Source organism: Camellia sinensis, chromosome 2 (assembly GCF_055761805.1).
Source record: "Camellia sinensis isolate YWXY chromosome 2, ASM5576180v1, whole genome shotgun sequence".
NCBI lineage: Eukaryota > Viridiplantae > Streptophyta > Magnoliopsida > Ericales > Theaceae > Camellia > Camellia sinensis.
In genome coordinates, this window is record NC_138962.1 from 17615980 (window position 1) to 17634771 (window position 18792).

At 31.0% G+C, this 18792-nt stretch overlaps 1 protein-coding gene across 2 annotated transcripts; it reads right to left on the minus strand.

Annotated features, from left to right (window-relative positions):
- Nucleotides 1-14855: 14855 nt before the first annotated feature.
- LOC114311393 (protein EARLY-RESPONSIVE TO DEHYDRATION 7, chloroplastic) lies at nucleotides 14856-18792 on the minus strand. Of its 2 annotated transcripts, none has more exons than XM_028257537.2 (4): nucleotides 17733-18792; nucleotides 16819-16985; nucleotides 15864-15948; nucleotides 14856-15267 (listed from the first exon to the last, which is right to left on the minus strand). In XM_028257537.2, the coding sequence occupies exons 1-4, from the start codon at nucleotides 18629-18631 to the stop codon at nucleotides 15072-15074; spliced, it is 1347 nt and encodes a 448-aa protein (XP_028113338.1). In that variant the 5' UTR covers nucleotides 18632-18792; the 3' UTR covers nucleotides 14856-15071. The 2 variants fall into 2 exon arrangements, with proteins under 2 accessions (XP_028113338.1, XP_028113339.1); XM_028257538.2 differs by having other exon boundaries at nucleotides 14856-15281; nucleotides 17733-18789.

Below are 18792 nucleotides of genomic sequence, written 5' to 3' on the forward strand. Positions count from 1 at the left end.
AAATAAATTAAAATTATGTTTGATAAGTTTTTATTTTTTTAATCTTTAGTTTGGTCTTTTAACAAATATTAAAAATTTGTTCCACAAATTGTTTCTAAAATTTATTTTTACCTCACTTTTAGAAAGAGTGATGGTATATATGAATTTTTTTTTTTTATTATCTGATAATCTTATAATTTTTGGTAATGTGTATTTTTTAAGACACCTATTAAAAACAATTAAAAAGATTTGCTTAAATTTAAGAAATTTTAAGATCACATGTTGGTAAGATCTTATTAATAAATGAAAAATATTAATCATACATAATTTTTAATAAAAAAATGTACATAACTGATATGACAATGTCAATTTTACAAATATCAAAGCTTAGTAATGATAATAACCAGATCTAATAAAAAAACCATAAAAAAAACGAGTTTTATGTTTTTGTAGTTTAGATTGGAGAGGCAACTTTGGTGATACATCATATTATTATAGATGAAATCAACTTTTTCATTAAGTTTAGTGATAAGTTTTTGGGAGTTTTCTTAAGTGTGCAAGTGCACACCATGTGCCACTTACACAAAAAGTGTAAGTGTAAGGTGTAAGTATAAGTATAAGGTGTAAGTGTAAGGTGTAAGGTGTAAGTGGGTTGCACATGGTGTGCAACCTCAAAAAAGGTGTAAGTGTAATGTTTAATTTTTTACAAAAGGTGTAAGTGTAAGGTGTAAGTGTAAGGTATAAGATGTAAGGTGTAAGTTGCACACCATAACCAAACCCTTTTGATCCCATTAATGATTCACCTACCTTGCTTGGGGAACAGAATAAGATGAAGATCAGAAATGATACAGACTCTCACAAATATTCTATCTCCAAGACTTTACGAACACGTGTCAAGGAAATAAAAAAAAAATACACATAACCAATCACAATTATTTAAAAGTTATTTCTCACAAAATGGTCCCATGTATTTTCCGGTTGAAGATGATCCTTATTGGATCCAAATCCAGGACTGGGATAGAACAGTGTTTACCTACTAACGCATGTGCGTTCAATGAATTTGGACCCTCAAGCCGCTATCAAAGGGGGCTGCATTAATGTGGCATGTGTGGCTTCCCTAATAAATCTAGCTTTGCTACCTATCTTGTTTCTCATTTATACAGCGGTGTACCTCACTTAAAAAAATAAAAAAAATAAGAACACATAAATCGACAACAGATTTGGATATAATCTTCTCTTATGAGGTCAGATGAGAACTGTTAAGATAATTGTATAAAAAGAGAGAATTTTTATATATTGAATAATATTGCATCTATCTATACCTTTTGAGAGTTTTAAATTTTCATTCTAATTTTTTTAATTTTAAATAATTACTTTTATTTAATAATCTTACATTAGAAAAAGAAGGAAAAAAATGAATTATTTTACTCATATAAAGAGAATCTTATACTCTCATCCCATTTAGTAAGGAGTCTTGTGAGAGTTTCAATATCTCATACTAATGTTCTTAATTTTCTTAATTTTAAACAATTAAGAAAATCTTGACTTTTATTTGATAATCTCACATCGGGAAAAGAAGGAAAAAGTGAATTATTTAGGTTGATGGTTCACCAAACTGTATGGTGAAAATATGTTTCTCTAATAGGAGGCCAACTTATATAATTTAAAGGATTTTTTTAATAATTAATGTTATTATTATTATAATAAAAGGGTTTCGAAATTTGGAGGCCGTCACCGATCTCTCCCAATTGGGTCCATCTTACTTGCATGACTACAATTAATTATATTTTTAAAATAATATTTTGCTCTAAATGTAATGATGCAAGTTAATTCTATGATTATGACCACATGGATGATAATATAACAAGGCACATGTCGGAAACGAGAAGAGGTCAGTTAATTAACTTTGATTTATTTTCAATTTTTATTAGCAACATTATGAACAAATTAAAATTCGATATACTTTGAGTGAAACTGTCATTTATAATCACGTAATTTTATTATATTTAATTTTTAAAAATAAATAATTTATACAATTTTCTAAGTAGATCATATATTTTTATTAAAGAAAAATACATTGAAATCATATGAACATGATTTTAGAATGAATTTGATTTTTTTTAAAATATGCATATGAGTTTACAAAATGATCGAGTATGATAAATTCACCAACCTAAACTATGTCTCTCTAATTCCCGTTTGTTAACTTCTATTTACTTTTTATTTTATAATCCCATATCGGAAAAAAGAAAGAAAAAGTGAATTGTTTCACTTTATATAAAGTGAATCTTATACTCCCATTTATATAAGCAAAATGAGATTTTTAGATCTCATACTCGTTTGTTTTATTTTCTTAATTTTAAACAATTAAAAAAATTTCCATCAACTAGCTTCCATTTAACTTTTATTTTATAATCTCACATAATTTTGATTTTAAAAATAATTTTGTATGAGATTTTGAAACTCACATAATATTTGACTTTAAAATAATTACAATCTCACATCGAGAAAATAAAGAACAAGTGAGTTTTTCACTTATATAAAGTGTTACAATCGTACATTGGGAAAAGAAAGAAAAAGTGATTTGTTTTACTTATATAAAATGAATCTTATAAAGGAATTTTTAAGAGAGAAGCCTTCTAGAACATCCAAACCCTCATTATAAAATTATTGAATTTTCAAAATTTTAAATAATTAAAAAAATTTTCATTGACTAGCTTCCATTACCTTTTATTTTACAATCCCAAATCAGGGGGGAAGAAAAAAAGAAGTGACTTATTTCATTTACATAAAGTGAATATTATGCTCAAATTTATATAAATTATTGAAATTTCTTAATTTTAAACAATTACGAAAATCACCATTGGTTAGCTTCCATTTAACTTTTATTTTACAATCTCACATTGGGAAAAAAAAAAAAAATGAATTGTTTAATCTTATGTTCTCATTTATATAAGCAAAATAAGATGTTTAGTGAGAAGTCCTATAATCAATACCAATTTTTTTTTATTTGTCTGTTTAAGAACACATGTACAATACTCCTAGCATATCACCCGTGCTATGTAAAGGTACTTTTATAAACATAGTTTCAATCTGCAATCCAATATGTATATTCATTTAATTTTTATTTTACAATTTCACATTGAGAAAAGAAGGAAAAAATGAATTGTTTCACTTATATAAAGTGAATCTTATACTCCCATTTATATAAGCAAAAGAAGATTTTTAATGAGAAATCCTATAATCAATACTATTTTTTTTTTATTTTCTTAATTTTAAACAATTAAGAAAATTTCCGTTGGTTAGCTTCCATTTAACTTTTATTGTACAATCACACATAGACATTTTGATTTTAAAAATAATTTTGTATGAGATTTTGAAACTCTTATAATATTGTACTTTAAAATAATTACAATCCTACATCGAGAAAAGAAAAAATAAATAAAAAATGAGTTGTTTCATTTATATAAAATGAATTTTAAACTCTCATTTAATATTATAGTATTGTGCATGTTTAAGTTCAAAATAGTTTAAATTTTAAAATAAATTTAAAGGTTTTAATTAATTAATTTTGTTGTAAATTGGTTGGTCTTTTGATTTAGACGATTAGGCCGAATCGTTTTCGGTTTGACTGATTCACTGATTTAACCACGGTTTTAGCTATTTTATCAAAATATAATGCTTAGATTTGTTTGATTTGAAATAAATTAATATTGACCTTATTAACAGTTGAATGACTGAGATTGCTTGATTAGTAATGAACTTCCCATCTAAACAATTATTAACTTTTATTTTACAATCCCACATCAGGAAAATGAGGAAAAAATGAGTTGTTTCACTATATAAACCTTATACTCCTATTTAATATTGTAGTGTTATGTATGTTTCAGTTCAAAACAGTTTAAATTTTAAAATTAAAATAAAATTTAAAAATTTTAATTAATTAATTTTTGTATAAGTTGGTTGGTCCTTTGACCCAGCCAATAGAGTGAACCGTTTTTAGTTTGACTAATTTGCTGATTTAATTGTAATTTTTACAGTTTTATCAAAATATATTAGTTAAATTTGTTTGATTCAAAATAAATTAAAGATTGACGTAATTAAGATTAAACGACTGAGATTGCTTGATTCGAAATAAACTCCCGCCCAAACAATTGTTAACTTTTAAACAATTAAGAAAATCTCATTGGCTAGTTTTCATTTAACTTTTATTTTATAATTCTACATCAAGAAATGAAGGAAAAAGTGAATTGTTTCACTCACATAAAATGAATCCTATACTACCATCTATATAAGCAAAATGATATTTTTAATAAAAAGCCTTCTGATCAATATCTCATACTAATTTTTTTAATTTTTTTAATTTTAAATAATTAAGAAAATTCCGATTGACTAGTTTCCATTTAATTTTTATTTTACATAATATAAAAAAATTAAATATAATTATCATATTTTTATTAAATAATATATTATTTTATTATGCGTATAGCACGAGTGATATGCTAATTGAACTATTGTAAGAGGTAGCCTCTATATAAGACTTATATGGAGTGTTAATAAATAAAACTATGAAAATAAAAAAATCTATAGAAATATGGAATCCTAATAAATATGTAAAGTAATATATTCTAAATATGCTTTAACACAGATAAATTGATTATAAAATTGGAGCTAACTTAAGTGTCAAAGAGGTTTTTTGAAAGTTTTTTTCCATATTGATCTTAAAAACCAACTTAAGTATTAGGGAGGTTTTTTGACACGCACTTGCTGGTAAGCTTACTTATGTTTGTGTTCCAGGCCATACGACGTTATTTCAAGGAGTTCGAGTTTGATCACGAAAAATACATGTGCGACATATTTTTGTGCTCGTACAAATAATAAATAAGTCGATGCACCCTTCACTAGAGATAGAAAAGTAAGTGTTACATAAATAAACTAGATTTATTAACTTTTCTTTTACAAGTATGATATGCAATAATAGGACATTAGTATGTAACTTTGTCTTTGATGGCTAATTTAACAACGATACAAAAAAAATAAATATTTTCACTTATTTTAGTTCCAATACTTGTGAAAGACTACTTGTGATTTTTGTAAAACAAACACTTACGGGAGAGTATATGGTGTGCACCCCCTTTAGATGATATACATCTTAGCACAATTAACGTAATTATATCACAAAATTTTGTAATATTAATTATAAAATATATAACATCATCACAAATTAATGTAACAAAACTTTTGTGATTCATAAAACAAAAGTTTGTGGCTTGGTTACGATATTTTTTGTTACGCTAATTTATGATAAAATATATATTTTATAATTAATATTACAAAATTTTAAAATAAAATTACGTCAACTAATGATGAGGTACATATCTATAATAAAATTACGTCATATAGAGGTTTCGAATACTTATATCACTCTTAAATAACATGCCATTGATGTCTATCATACCATGCCTATCCCATTGATATAGAATTACAAGATCTAACTAATTAACTTAAATATGGGTGTCACAAAGAAAATTTAGAATAGGCATAATTTTATCCCACTCAATTAATTATAGTATAAAAGGTTTGTTGAGAATATAATATAAATAATAAAGTTGTTCATCTCTTTAATAACTTAAACTTTTATTTCTGTTAAATATGATATCAAAATAGACAATAGATCATGTATTTAAACCTTTTTTTTTTATATATCATTTTTATTTAATAGAAAAAAGAGTGAAATATTGACTTCATAATTTTAATGGCTGTATTTCTTTCATACTAATGAATAGACCTACATAAATTTAGCATATTCTAATTTTTAAGAGGAAAAAAAAATATGGGTGTCACAAAGAAAATTTAGAATAGGTATAATTTTATCCAACAATGATTCATCCCCCCTTTTCCCCCACCTCTTTTGACCCCCTCTCTCTCTCATTGGTTACATTTTCTTTTTCTTTTTCTTTTTTTTCTTGTTCCTCCAATCACCACCCGCCACGTGGCAAAGGGGAGGTGAGGGGGTGACCCCCAAAAGGGGGTCCCAAGCATTATTCAATTTTATCCAACTCAATTAATTACAGTATAAAAGGTTTGTTAAGAATATAATATAAATAATAAAATTGTTCATCTATTTAATAACTTAAACTTTTAGATAAGTTAAATATAACATCAAAATAGACAATAGATCATGTATTTGAACCTTTTTTTTTTTTGTATATCATTTTTATTTAATAGAAAAAAGAGTGAAATATAGACTTCATAATTTTAATGGCCGTGGTTCTTTCATACTGATGAATAGAGCTACATAAATTTAGCATATTCTAATTTTTAAGAGGAAAAAAAAGGCAAGACATGCCAAAGAGAAAAGGAAGGGGCGCTTGAGGTGCGCCAGTTACCACGGTGCGTAAGCTAGCAAAAGTAAAGCTGGTAGGGGAAGTAAACGAGTTTGGTGAGATATGATTTATACGTACAAAATACATGTGTGGATCATAAATTTGAGCTTAAATTAAATATTGAAAATTTAAAATTATAAAATAGAAACTAGAATTTCTATTTTTCTAACTTTTGAGTAAATAATTTTTTTATTTTTATTTAAGTTATTTTTTTCCCTCATAAATTGTGAGTAAGAAATAACTAACCAAACATTCTTATATAAATTATTAAAATATATATAAATCTTTAAACATTTTTCTACTTATTTTAAGTTATTTTTCTTTCATAAATTATGAATAGAAGAAACTATATCAAATATTGTTATACAAATTCTTAAAATAATTAATATATATATATATATATATAGAACTGTGGGAGCTGAATTTATAGCAGCTCAAAGGACATGGGTCCTAGTAACGTAGCCCAACACAATTAGGCTCAATTTGAGGTCAACCCATTGGGCAGATGTATCGGGCTGAATTACAGCCAAGTAAGGTTGGATAGAACAATCGTCGAATAACGGGCCTCAATGCTTGGTAGCCGAGCAGAGTAGTTCAAATAAGTCGGCATCTCGCCCAATTGTTGATTCTTCTCCATAAAGTGCAACGGGGGAATGGGCCATGACAGGGGATTCAAAGTAGAAGATAAAAATCCGAAAGAGAAACTCTATAAAAGGAATGAGAGGACTCAAGAATGAGGTAGGTTCTAAACAGTTTACTTATAGAAAGGAACAAATAATATATTTGAATGGAGAAAACTAACTAGATTGTCGGAGTGCTAATTCTAACACTGTCGACTGGAATTGTTCTTCTATTTCAGATTACCATCAAACCATTACTCCAGGATCTACTTGGATAAATGAATATCCTAAATCCACTCCCCCAAAGTAACTTTACTACACCAAACATAATTATAAAGAGAAATTGGAGTGTGAAAAAGCAGTAATGTGTGGATAAGATATACAATTGTAAGTTTTCAGCAGCACTAAGTAAGATTAGTTCTTGATTATTCAGATACAAGATAATTAGAATTCAACTGAACTGGATTAAGTGAGAAAATTTTGAATAAAAAATAAAATAAAACGTACAATTGTGCATTTACTACACAATAGGATAGGTAAGATGGGTTTGGTGTTGTCTTTATGGCAGTGATGGATCATGAAGGTAGGGAAAGGAGGGAGGACCAAACTATTTGGGTCAACCCACTTGTCTTTTTCCCTCTCCTTTCAGTCTCTATCTCTCTCCTCTAACCCTTTTGAATATTTTTTCATAGTTTGAGATCACCATTTAATTCGATCAATTATTTTCAATCAAATAAGTAAAATAATATTTAAGAGGTGAAATTTAGCAAAATATAGTATCAAATTCCACTTTTATCAATTTAATTGAACATAATTCATTGAGATCAAAATTAATATAATAATTCAAAACAAAAATAATAAAAGACTTCCTTCTTTGGCCCTTCACTAATGTACGCCTCATGCCACTTGTCACTTTGTACAACATTTGAATTTGTTTATAAATTTCTTATTGGGAAAATTACAAATACACTCCTGGTGATTTGATTAAAATATAAATCGTTCCCGTGATTTTAAAAACAACAATGATTCATCCCCCTTTTCCTCCCACCCCCTTTGACCCCCTCTCTCTCTTATTGGTTACATTTTCTTTTTCTTTTTCTTTTTTTTCCTGCTTCTCCAATCACTACCCGCCACATGGCAAAGGGGGGTGAGGGGGTGACCCCCAAAAGGGGGTCCCAAGCATTAATTTCTAATTTCATAGTAAATCGTTATTTTTATTAATAAATTATCAAGGCAATTAACAGTTTTTAATGATATTAGAAATATATTTCAATTCATAATTTAAGTAATTTCATTGTATAAGAGAGTAATTATAAATTTTATTTTTTTTTGTTAATTCTATTAAATAAAAAAATCTAACAAGAGAGTATTTATAATTTTTTAAATCATAAAAGACAATTTATATTTTAAACATTATAATTTTGAACACAGTCGGCAGGTAGCCCAACTGCCCCGCACATCTTCTTGAATGATCTTATTCTAAACAATTACATTTCATGCTCTTAACATAAATTTTTTGAGAAATTGATCGAGACCGGCGCAGACTCTGAATTATTAATCAGAGACTCTGATTAATAATATGATCTAATATCACAATTCTATTATGTTTACCATGTGGGAATGACAACTTTTTCACGTCCCGTCCTTACATCTCCACCCTTGACTCATGGATTTTTATTGCCCTTGATGAGAAATCAAGGTGGTGGCATATTTTTGTCTATATCCCATCTTTTACTCTCTGATTATTTAATTAAATTTTTTTGAAATATAATAATATTCAAATATTTCATTTTAACCTTTTTATTTTTTTAATTTTTTAACTATCATCGCTTACTTAAAACTCTTAAAATGATATGTGACAAGAGTAGGACTTTACAAATCTGTCTCACTCTGTTACTATTCCTTAGGCTTTGTTTATGAATAGAGTATTTTAGTAATTTTTTTATTTTTTACGAAAAGATATGTTAAAAAGTAAAAAGAATAGTGCAACAAATTATAGTGATTTTTTAATTTTTTAAGTAAAATATATAATTGACAAATGAAGCTTTAAGTCTTTTGTTTCCTCATCCCATGTCATCCAACAACTCATATATTTATATATAATATATTGTGATTTCTTACATATGGGTTTGATATGTAAGTACATATTCAATACTTGAGTTGTTTAGTTTGAGAGAAATGCATGAATAAAAAATGTGGTCTACAAATATTAAGTCACTTGATCTTGATACTCTTTTTCATTAGAAAAATAATAATAAATAATAAAATAACTAAATCCACCAAATAATCTCGTGTTATTAGCTCATTATGCTTTCGTTAGGATTGGTTTATACGACAATGCTAGGTAGCTCAAATTTTTGTGGCTCAAATGGCTCAAATCTGTCAAAACGACGTCGTTTTGACAGATTTTGAGTGTAAAACGACGTCGTTTTGACAGATTTGAGCCATTTGAGCCACAAAAATTTGAGCTACCAAACATTTTCCTGGTTTATAATATAAGTCGGCCTTGAAATAGTACTTACGGATTATCAAATTCTCACATTTGACACTCTGATCACCTTTTTTTATTCTTTTCAATTTAGAAATAAAAAAATCCAAAAAAAAGAAAAAGAAAAAGAAAAAAGTACAAGTTGTTGAGTTTTGGACACGTGGTTGCAAATCTGAGATGGGTCTATAAAGAGATCAATCACACAACTGAAAACTCACCCACCAACTGCCCTTTCAACAAAGGTGTTTTGCATTTTGATCCCTCAAAGAGCTCCTGAATTGCATAAAAAAGGCAGCTCAAATTCAATGTGATAAAGGAAGCATTTTCCCGAGAAAATGGGTAAAGAAACTTTCTTGAAATTAGTCTTTTGATAACATGGATTAGAGATATCTTATCATACCTAATTGTGCGATGCCAAACACAATAAAATTCTTGATTCTTTTGAATAACATAAAAGGCAGCTCATTGTGAAAAATGAGGCATTTTCCCGAGAAAATGGACCAAGAAACTTTCTTGAATTGTTGTTGTTTTGACAACATGATATCATATTATACCTAATTATGTGATGCTAAAGACTACAAAATTATTGATGTTCTTGCACTAACTAGTACACTGCGAAACACAGTAAAAGCAAAGGTATGTTTTTGGTTATTCAAGCCAAGCAAAAGAGCTCTGTATTTTTTTATTAAAAAGACCAACAATTAAAAAAAACTAACAATTCACTCAAACTTTCTTCTTCTTTTTTCTTTGTTTTTTAATTTCCAAAAGGGATTTTGTTCAAAATTGGAATTCAAAGTTTCGATTAATTCTTTTAAATCTAGTTAGGATCAACCCATAAATTAAAATCTAAATGAACCATGACTAGCCAACAACAACTATGACCTCCTCCATTAATATGTTGTGAAAAGCAGAAATATATGCATCCAATACATTCTTATGGAAGACAACTCTGTTTGGTTTTATTTTCAAAAATTATTTTTTGAAACAATAGAAATTAGTTTGACAAAAGTAAATATTAAAAAGATATTTTTGAATTTTTTTTAAAAAATTTTACCCTCCAAAAAACTATAATTATATGAGTTTTTTTTATTCTTTTTACTTTTTTTGCCAAATTAATTTTTAACCATTTTTTTTTCCTTCTAAAAACAAATTTTAAAAATCAAACCAAATATATTTGGAAATCGATTCATTTTCTCATTTGACTTCAGCATCCTGAGATTTGATGTATCAACTGCTACCAACTCTAGCAACAAGAAGCTTAAAAAGGTTTACTCATTCATGAATCATATAACATTCTAGAAACTTGCTTACTTCACTACTTGGAACAATAATGTGGGGGCATCATTATATTTTACTTAATTTCTTAAAATATAATCAACAGTTGTGTCATCTTTATATATAAAATAAAACAAAATAACATAGGTGGTTAAGTGGTAGGTACACACTTAAACAAGATACTTTGGTTTCAAAGGTTCAAATGGAGTTTTTGATTAGAGAAAAATATAAAATGAAAAATAAAAGTGATAGTAAGTAAAATGGAAGAAAAAAAAAAAAGTTAAAAGAAAGTTTATTTTTCTAAAAATACCATGAGTAATTGTTCTCTCTAAATAAAACTAATTTGTGATTTTTTAGATTGTTGAGACTTTACTCAAGATTTGTATTATATAAGATGTCATATCAGATGACATTTAAATGTGAACATTCTAAAACTAGTCATGAGAATTATATCAAATTAAACTTTTAACTACTGAAAAATAGTCGGACACATAGTCCGAAGCATTTGGGCCATATATTTTGTGTGCATCTCACCGGTAAATTTAGAAAATCCACAAAATGACTTTAGTTTACGAGTGTGGCTTTAACTGTATTGAGTTCAAGCAGCAAAATTACAAGACTATTTTGCTGTGTTTCTTAAAGAGGCTCTACAATTGCTAGATCCACCAGTGTGTGTGAGGGAGAGAGAGAGAGAGAGAGAGGCACGCCACCTTAACGTATCCATTACACAAAAATACAAAATACCTACCAAGTTCTCGCACTTATAAGCATGGGAATATGCCCCCAACCCAACATGATAAGAGAGTGTCAAATGTAAAGCATTTATCTAAGCAATAATAGCACAATCAACTAATTTCAGACCAACACCCTGTGCTGTATTGGTGCATCATTGCAAATATAGCAGGTAGTTTACCAATTATTTGCCAAAAAATTTCATATAGAAATGAGACAAAAATTGGTAGAATTGCTTTAGATTTTTATGTGGAATGAAAAGTGGGTGGCCCAATTTCACAGGAACCCCCTAAAATTTTTTTTCTTCAATTTGGTTTCTACACATCTTCTTCCATGTAGAACCACCACAAGGCCCACAATACTTGTTCTTATACCCACCACCCCTGCACATGGTTAAAGAAGCACAGAGAATGGGACATAAACCCAACATTTAGGCCAGCTTCTCTCTGAACGATCACATTCTTTATACGACTTTCAAGTTTCAAATGACAATCACCTAATCTTCGAATTCTCACCAGATATTCTGTTCTACAAGAAACCTCAACAATATCCAAAAGCTAAGCATTACACATAAAATTAATGAAATTAGAGCAAGTAATTCTACACAAAATCGCAACAGACCAAAAGCAAGTACTAGTACAAGTAGGATGGTAGGGGCCAGCCAGCTCAAGGTGGGCCCACAATCTGATGTGTATAGCCACCACACCCATGTGAGAGTTTTGATAGAAAATTTTATAGATTATTTGAGGTCTATAGCATTTTCCCTATAGAATTGTCCAAGAAATTAAAATTATGAAATGGAATTGCATGAAGTGTAGCTAGGACTGCGAATGAGTCGAGCTGAGTTTTTGAATGTTCAAGCTCGTTTATTAAGAATTAGTCAAGCTCGAACTCGGCTCGTCAAATATTTGTTGAACTCGAGCTTGGCTAGAGTTCGCTCGATTACATAAACAAACCGAGTTCGAACTCGAGTTTGAAAAAAATTAATTTTAAATTAATTTACTTGTTAAGATTAAAAAAATATAAAATTATGAGTAAAATATATAATAATCCTTATATTAATAATACATTTCATCAATCAAATATGTAAATTTACACAAACATCAAATAAAAATAAAAAATAAAATAGATTATTGAAAATTTATTTAATATATTATTAAAAATAAATATTTATTTATTTATTTTTATGTTCACGAGCTTTATCGAACTGAGTTTAAAACTATTCGAGCTTGGCTAAATTATTAAATGAGCATAAAAATCGAGCTCAAGCTCATTCATTTAGTAAATAAGTCATTGTTCATGAACAGCTCGATTTGTTTGCAATTTTAAGTGTAGCAGAACTAGGCTTCTTTAAAAGCGGCCTTCTTCCAAACCCAGGACAGTTCTTTCTCCGCTTCCATAATCTGAGCAATGGTTGCATCAATTTTTGCTGCTGCCAGCCATGCTCCTTGGTCATCACAACAATTTTTTATTTACTCTCCTGTTTTCAACAACCTAATGGTACAAAAAAGGAAAGAAAAAAGAAAAAGAAAAAAGAGAGGTTCTTTAGCGAAAAAATAAGGGTCAAGAATTGAATTCTTTTACGATAAAAATTTGTTGGAAATGGTAGAAAAATTCTGAGTAAAATTAGAATTTTTTCTCAAGTTTGGTCTATTTTTTAGGTGGGCCCCGAGTGTCGATTTACTCGGGTCAAAGTGGTAACGCGTTCTATGCCGCGTTGTGATTCACGTGGTATATTTGGTTGCGCAAAAACATTACCGAGTGAATGGGAAATTGAAGGCAAAGTGTGCTCCATGGAAATGGAGTTTTGGTGAAAATTCCTTAAGGTTGTAAAATGGCTTGTCCCACGTTGATTTGGTGGGAGGTTTTGAATGGGTTTATAAGGCTTGGGTTTGGTACTTGGAGTGTGCCCCAAGGGTACCCAAGTGTTTTAGAGGGAGAGGTTATGGACAAAATAGGCTAGACCCATTGGACTAAAAAATCACCACACGTGCGCCGCCGTTCGTCCAGGCGGGCTGGGCTTGGGCGTGGGTGTGTGGTTGGGCTTCTAATCTTTTTGGGCAAAAAACATTTGAATTTAACTTTATTTTTTGGTAAAATAAAATCCAGAATTTTCTGTACATCCAAACAGGGCCCTTCCCGTTTTCAAACAGAAATAAACTAGTTTAGAATTAGTGCACACCCAAACAGGGCCCTTCCCGTTTTTTGCTATCTGTTTGAATTATTAACAGATTCAAATCTGTTTGAATTCAAAACCAACAGGTATCATACCTGTTCAATTTAAAACCAAGAGCCACATTTACATCTGTAAATAGGACCACCCTCATTTGATGTTATTCATTCAGAAATTTCGTATTTCACCTCTGCTTATTCTATTCTTCATTTTGTTGCATTTTATTTCTGAAAGAAAGAGTGTAAATACTTAGTGTATTCGTAAAGCAAACAATTTGTAGTGCTGCTATTGTTTGTGGTAGATCATTTCATCCTGGGAGATAGACGTCCAAATTCTGAAAGTACCGTGAAGAGGACGAATCTGTCTTAAGGACACAGAGTCAAACACTGGACTTGATCAGATTATAATTCGAAGAAATTAAATCAAGTAAGTTATTTAATTAATTTTTACGTTATTGTTATTTATTTAAATCAGATTTTAATTTTGTTTTTGTAACAAAATAAAATCTGTTTTTATTTATTTATTTATTATTTCGAGTTTGATTTTTGTAATCAAACAAATTCTCTCATTTTCTTTATTTCTTTAAATTCTAGTTGTTGTTTTGTACACAATAGAATTAAATCTTTTAAATACAGTGAAGATTGTCTAACAAAATTCAAACATGATATTGCAGCATTATGTCTTGCAGTGAAGGTCAAACTGAACCGATCTATAATTACAGGTATTTAGATCCAAGTTAACAGTTACATGGAGTTCCTGTTACAGCGGCGGTGAATGCATTGATAAAGACTATAGCATTATAATTTAGGAAAAACAGTACAAGCAAGTCTAAGGTAAAATCGGATTCTGATTCTGGAAACTTCGCATAAAAATGACAAGAGCTACTTGCCTAGTCCATTCTATGGAGTTTACCAGCTTAACTTCTTCTGACTAGCATGGTGACTGATTACCATTATAGCTATGCTCATGCCTTTCTTCAATGATGTCATCGGAATACTTGGAGCCTTTGGTTTTAATTTGTTAACGGTCTGCTTCCCCATTGAAATGTACATTTCTCAGAGGAAGATTCAAGTGATGGACAAACAGGTGGCTTGCACTCTGTCTCCATAGCAGCAGCTGTTGGCTCAGTATCTGGTGTTGTGCTGGATCTCAAGACTTGCAAGCCATTTAAGACTAGTTATTGATGGAAAGACCAATTAATATCAAAGAAAATACAGTAGGAAATTAGTATAAATTCAAAGAAGCCTATAATAACTTTAGGAGTCAGGACCTCAAAGAAGAACACAAAGAAAGACATTTTTATGCACCGTCTGTTACAAAGAAAATTGAGGGGAAGAACTACCAAAAGACAAAAATCTAATAGCCTCTTACAACTATGACAGCTGCCAAAGGCAGACAAAGCCAACTGCAAAATCTATCTATGTTTGCTTATTAGATTTGGCCTTCAATGCCGCATAATTTGTTTCAGCAGCAGCCTTTGCAAGGGTTGTAGGTTTGATGACACTCTTTGGGTTGAGAGCTTTTCTGATCTTGAACACAGCCCAAGCAATCCCTATAGCATGCCCTGCAGCATCAAAACCTTCATTTGTCACCTTGGCTGCCTGCTCTCCGTACCTGCAATAAGACATCTTTTTTCATTCTTCAGACTGATATCAAGGGTTTAACATGGAGAAAATGGAATTTGTCTATTTCATCCGACCAACTTGCCCCAATTTAGAGAAGGGACAAAACAAAAAAAAAAAGAGGGGGCCAAAGCCGTGTTCAAACAAGACATCCACACAAGAAAGGAGAAACTACTCAAGTAATGGCATCGCTACCTGTTTTTACTTTTTATTTATTTTTGACAAGTAAATCTCGAAACGGCTCCCCGTATTATTGATTTTTGGATAAGGATGGGTGACTAGTCTAAGAAAAAGATTGGGTTTCCAACTTTCCATTAGGCCATTATAGCCATTGAGAAAAGACAAGGTTCAACAATAATGTTCTATCTCATATAAATATGACAATTCCACTGAAGGCAAACAGCAACACCATAAACTCAGTGCCAACTTGCTAATAATGCATCAGAAGAATAAATGAAATACAAATTGGTGTTCTCATATCTTCCATAAAATGAAAAATTGGTAGAAATGCAAAGATGACTAGGTTGATAATGACAACAATTGCATGGTTGGCTTGGCACATCATTTTAGAGGAATGTCATGACATACCTCTGAGAAACAAGTCCAGTAGTCACAACTGATGTGGTTGACATTACATTTCTTCCAGCAACTTCAACAGCATCACAAACCTTATCTGCTTGCAACAAACAGAAATAATCTCATGAGCAAGAAGCATGGAAACATACTGCAGTTCCTACAACTAGTAAATCAAAACATTCATATGACACATTTCAGAGATACCAACCTAGAGCAACAATAAGAATTTCAGAAGTCAATTGTCAAAAAATACAAAATAAAAAATAAAAAATAATCTAAAATTATGATCATAATATTATCAAATAATATATGAAGAATATAAAAGGTTTGGACCAGACTGGAAGTTTCTGTCCCACCCAGAGCTTTTTGGGCATCAACATTGTCGCTAATCCAAACACTCAACTAAAGGGTTAAAGACAAAGCAAAAAGAAACCAAGGTACTAGACAACTGAAAAAGAGAAGAGAAAAACTGTAAAGAAACACTTAAAACATCAAAGGAGTATGAGTCACGACAAAACCTAGCGTATGTTTAACCAGGAAGATGAATTTGAAATGCTTTAAGTTGCAGTTATAAGTACATAGTGATACATATAGTGTACAAGTGTTGCAAATATTCTATAATGGTTGCTCTTGACTCAATGGTTCAAATAGTAAAAAATCTTCAAGACAAATTTTAATAAATTCAATGCCAGCTCGATTAAGATGAAGCTTGCAACACACAATGGCATTAAAAAACTCGTAAGTTCAGGTTTATTGGACAGAGGATCCGAGATAAGAATTCTACTAAAACTCAACTTTGTCATAGCTTAAATCACAAACCATTGAGAACAAACTGATAAACAATCACATGGCTATTTCCTAAAATAAAGAACTATATATGAAGGGTATAAGTGCAAAGCCAATTGCAGTTGCCCAAAATGCAAATGACATGTCATAAATAAACACAAGATTGAGATGAGAGACGTACTGAATCCATCCAACGATGCAAGAACAATTTCTCCAGGCAGGAGGCTAAAGAATTTCTTGCCCACAGAGGAATTCACAATCGAACTTGTGAAGAATCCAGACACTTTCACAACCCCAGAAAGGATTCCAGTGGCCACTTCCTCCGACATCTTTGTCAACAACTTAACCCTGAATAAAATCAGGACATGAATTCATAGTCATTGCTGTATACTAAAATGAAATTAAACCAGAGCAAGCAAAGGAGTCTATAATGTAACCTAAACAAAAATCTAATTCATATTGAGCACCAAATCATATGATTCACTCAAAAATAAGTGAACAAATATTTTAAAAACCACAAGTAGAAAAATTTGTAGATTCTAAAAACAGCCATAACAGACATTGAATCGAGAACGAAGGTATGAGAGATAACAAAACCCTTATTAAAAGAACTAAGAGCATTGCCAATCCTTTACCAATTCTTTTATAAAATTCAAATTTGATGAATAAAGAGCTAAAAGGGAGCTCCAATCATTTCGTCAAATTAGTACACAATATTTTCACCAAATCAAGAACAAACCAAAATCCTTGACCAAATTTTCAACAGTCATACATCTATTCAAATTCGATGAAATTTTGAAAACAGTAGTGCTCTATTTGGTTCATTGAAACAAGTTCAGTGGAACGAGATGGAATGGAATGGATATTCCTTAGATGATGAAAGACGATTCCATTTGTAATGGATTTGCCATTAATTTTTAGCCTAACCAAACATGGGAATGAATATTTTAATGGAATGATCACTCCATTCCACTTCATTCCAATGAACCAAACACTACCTAAGGATTGGAGATTATTCTCTCTGATAAACAAGTATAATGGTAAAGAAATGCTGAAATGAAATGAAGCTAATAAGAAAGCACAGGAAAGACCAACCTTTTCATCCTCCTCATGGCTTGGGGACTAATTTTTGTCTGTGAAGCAGGTCCTAACTTCTTCTTCAAGAACTCATTCCCCCACTTCAACCTATCCACTGTCACATCTCCACACCACAAAATCCCCTTAATCAGCTGCCCCGAACCAACCGCAATCATCCTCGCAACATTTCCGCTATAATCCTCCACATTCGGCGCCAATGTCGTCCAATACGCCGCTGAACTCCCCTCCATCAATTCCCTCTTCTCCTCCTCCGATTCCATTTCCTCCGGCGATGTCTCCCTCGCAACCACCGATCCATCAACCGCCTCCGACACCTTCTGCACCGAAAACGCACTGTAATGCTCCAAAATCGAATCAAACGCCTCCAACAAACCCTCTTGCCCTTTCGACGCGATTGTCACTCCATAATTCAACAAATTCTCAGACTCCATATTTACTTCATCGTTGTCTTCCTCATTGTCAAACCCGGCCTCGGATGGAACACGAAGAGTGAAGAAATAGTGCGACTCGTCGAGCTTCACAGCAGCTTCGTCTTTCGCTAATGGCCATTGAATTTGATCGTCGATGCGAGCGAGAACGGCGACGACGTTTCCTCCTTGCAAGAGACGAACGATTGTGAGCTCGCCGCAAGCGAGCTCGACGCTCTGTTCTTTGTCTATGAGATGGACGATTGTGCCCGGAACCCTGATGAGGATTTCTTCGGAGGATTCGAGTTGAGATTGGGAATTAGGGTTTTGAGAATCGTTATCTGGGAAGAGATTCTCTGCGAGGTCTTTCATGTCGATAGATGGGTATATAGTCGAGGACGATGGAGAAGAAGAAGAAGAAGAAATAGCTTCTGGGTTCGATTGATCAACTTGTGGGTAGAGTGAATTCTTGGGATTCTGAGAAGACATGGTGATTGAGAGCTTTCTCTGCTATGGAGTTTTGATAGTTTGATATTGCGTTGAAGAATGGTGCAAATTAGTGTTTTTATTGGGGTTTATCTTACAGTTGAAGAAAGTGAAAGGGGCGTGTCGGTTTGATGTGGAGTACGTGGCGCCAAATGGATAGTGCC

Bases quoted from the DNA above. Each gene is read 5' to 3' on its own strand.
- LOC114311393 (XM_028257537.2), bottom strand. From the start codon at position 18,631: ATGTCTTCTCAGAATCCCAAGAATTCACTCTACCCACAAGTTGATCAA. The intron at 16,986-17,732 runs GTTGGTCTTTCC...GATTTTATTCAG, and splicing joins GCCATGAGGAGGATGAAAAG to GGTTAAGTTGTTGACAAAGA. The intron at 15,268-15,863 runs GTATGTCATGAC...GTCTTATTGCAG, and splicing joins ACTGGACTTGTTTCTCAGAG to GTACGGAGAGCAGGCAGCCA.